The sequence below is a fragment of the Triticum dicoccoides genome, chromosome 7A (assembly GCF_002162155.2).
Source record: "Triticum dicoccoides isolate Atlit2015 ecotype Zavitan chromosome 7A, WEW_v2.0, whole genome shotgun sequence".
Classification (NCBI taxonomy): Eukaryota; Viridiplantae; Streptophyta; class Magnoliopsida; order Poales; family Poaceae; genus Triticum; species Triticum dicoccoides.
This window is the reverse complement of record NC_041392.1, coordinates 570,221,186-570,223,559: the sequence shown is the minus strand read 5'-3', so window position 1 is coordinate 570,223,559 and position 2,374 is coordinate 570,221,186. Positions and strand designations below refer to the sequence as shown.

The 2,374-nt window shown below is 50.3% G+C and overlaps 1 protein-coding gene across 4 annotated transcripts in view; it reads left to right on the top strand.

The window, feature by feature from the left end:
• Positions 1-1,938: 1,938 nt before the first annotated feature.
• LOC119330119 (NADH dehydrogenase [ubiquinone] 1 beta subcomplex subunit 9-like) overlaps positions 1,939-2,374 on the top strand; it is a 3,043-nt gene continuing 2,607 nt past the window's right edge. Inside the window, exons 1-2 of one of the 4 annotated variants that reach the window (XM_037603240.1) lie at positions 1,945-2,168; positions 2,249-2,290. In XM_037603240.1, the coding sequence (XP_037459137.1) occupies positions 2,043-2,168; positions 2,249-2,290 (168 nt within the window). In that variant the 5' untranslated portion in view covers positions 1,945-2,042. Of the gene's footprint in view, positions 2,169-2,248; positions 2,291-2,374 lie in introns of all 4 variants that reach the window. The other 3 variants (XM_037603237.1, XM_037603238.1, XM_037603239.1) reach the window with 3 other exon arrangements.

The window sequence follows — 2,374 nt, the reverse complement described above, 5'->3', positions numbered from 1 at the left end:
CAAAATACAAAGGGACTTTTCATGTACCAAGGTCTGCTTGACTAGAGCTGGAATATTTGACCTTGATACTAGTTTTTTCTCAGCTATTGGCTTTAATTTCTGTTTCTTTTTCCTTTTCTTTTCTTTGAAAGCATATGACCTGGGTGTATGTACCATAGGTATTTCCTTTCTTTTAGTTGAAAGAAGCTAATTCGTTTGTCAAGAGTTGATGCAAAACATGTCGTTCTCGAGTGCATTTTTTAAAACTTTTGACAGCATCACAGCAACCCACGTAGCCCATTTTTTTCTTATTCAAAGAACCATAGAGTCCATTGTTTTGCTAAAGATATCAAGCTTCTTGTATGATATTACACTTGTAACGTGCAGACCCAAGAGCACGGCTGTGTACCTTGGTAGACCCAAAGTTCGAATCCTGTGGGTGGAGTTCATTTTGCGGATTTAAGACTTGATGTCGCACACCTTCCTTCATAATTATAATGCTGCGGGGTTCGTCCCCCGCTGGTCTATATTTTTTTAGAAACACCTATAACTTTATTCATAACCATTGCATATGGGTGAAGCTTCATTGGGGATTGGGGTCAAACTGGGTTGTGGCTTGCCCAAGATGCACTTTTTTCTACTTGTTCTTAGGAGCCCACCCAGCCCACCACCGATAGTCCACCAAGCACAATGCACTACACCGCATGCCCTTTACACGGTCGATCCACTAAGCTACCAAACAAACAAAAAACTAAGGGAGTGTTTGGATTCCGCCTTAACTAGCTCTGCACTTCCGTAGTACCATTGGCATGCTAAAAAATTGGCACGAGAATTAACCGTCATCATCTCGTCAAATCATTGGTGTGGAAAAGAACAGGTAGGCTCAACCAATCCTGACACACCAAATAATTGGTTCTGATCCAAACACATGCCCAAGCAGCTAGTCATCACTAATATTTTGGTTGGGCAGCACCGAGCTCTAATCAACACACCCTAAGAACCAGGCTTCGGCATGCGCTCCCATGTAGCATTGAGAAGTGCTGCAACAACAACAGGTTAGTTGCACATGCATATAGTAGGAAGCAAAGTGGCAAAACAAACTTTTTTTTACCTTTGTATGAATTCCATCAAACACCTTGTGAGCGAGGAGGAGAAAACCAGCTACCAGGTCGTCGTTGGCCAGATGACAACTAGGACGAGGTGAAAACGGTTGCAGGAGGAACTATATCAACTCTTGGAAGGCGATTGTGTTACCGAAAATCACCGACGTTGCGCCGTCGTGCCGCCCCAAACTCGTCGATGATCCGCTTGATGGGGTGGTCAGGTAGCAAGTAGCGGTGCTCCAGCGGTCGCTAGTCTGCCTTGAAAGGACATGGCCGAGCCGCGATAGCCATACGGGCAGCGACGCTCCGGTGGTTGGCCGTAATCGAAAGGGACGTCGGGTGCGAAACTGAAGGGGCGGCAGGTCCTCAGAAGGCCATCCGAGGTGACGGGGTGGAACAGTGGGGTCGGGGTCAGGCGGCGGAGCAGCAATGGTGGCGTTTTGCGGTAGACAATCACCGTTGCCGGCCGGTGGAGTGGAGGTTCGGCCGCGCACGGGAACAAAATAGATGTGGTCGGGCGAGCGGGGCGATTTTGCGGCACCCGTCCAAGTATTGTATATTTGCAGCACTTGGGGCTACATTTTAGGACTGCCTATTTTTATTTTATTTTTGCAAAAAAATTATGATAGGGCAACGGTTGGAGGACTTTTTTTTTGCCTCAGGTTTTTTTTGAGACATTTTTGCCTCAGGTGCCCTAAAAAGGCCTAGTTTTTTTTGAGAACTCCTAAAAAGGCCTAGTTAGGGCAGCTAATGTACGAACTCCAGCCTGTTTAACTCGGTCCAGGAAGACCCAATTAAAGCCCAACAAGGGGGTGCCGGCCTTGTCGCCCACCCACCTGACAACTTGGGCTTCCTGATCGGGTCCCTTCGTCCTCCGCTCCCAATCCGAATCCACCAACGCAGAGGAGTGGAGAGAGAAACTCCGGAGAAGAAGCAGGAGCAGGTGCGGGGGCGAGGTCGATGTCGACGACGGCGGGGTACCTGGCGCGGCGCGCGGGGCAGAAGGAGCGGGTGCGGCTGCTCTACCGCCGCGCGCTCAAGGACACTCTCAACTGGGCCGTCCACCGCCACCTCTTCTACCAGGACGTGAGCGCCCCTCTCCCCCCACCCTCCCCCGATCTCCCCGCCCCCTCGCGGATCTGACCCCGTGTTCCTCTCCCGTGCAGGCGTCCGAGCTCAGGGACAAGTTCGAGGCCAACAGAAATGTGGTAAGACTGACGATCCGCGTCTCCCCCCTTCGTCTATTTGTTAACGATTCGCATCTGACGCCGATCCCCGTGGTGTTCTGATGG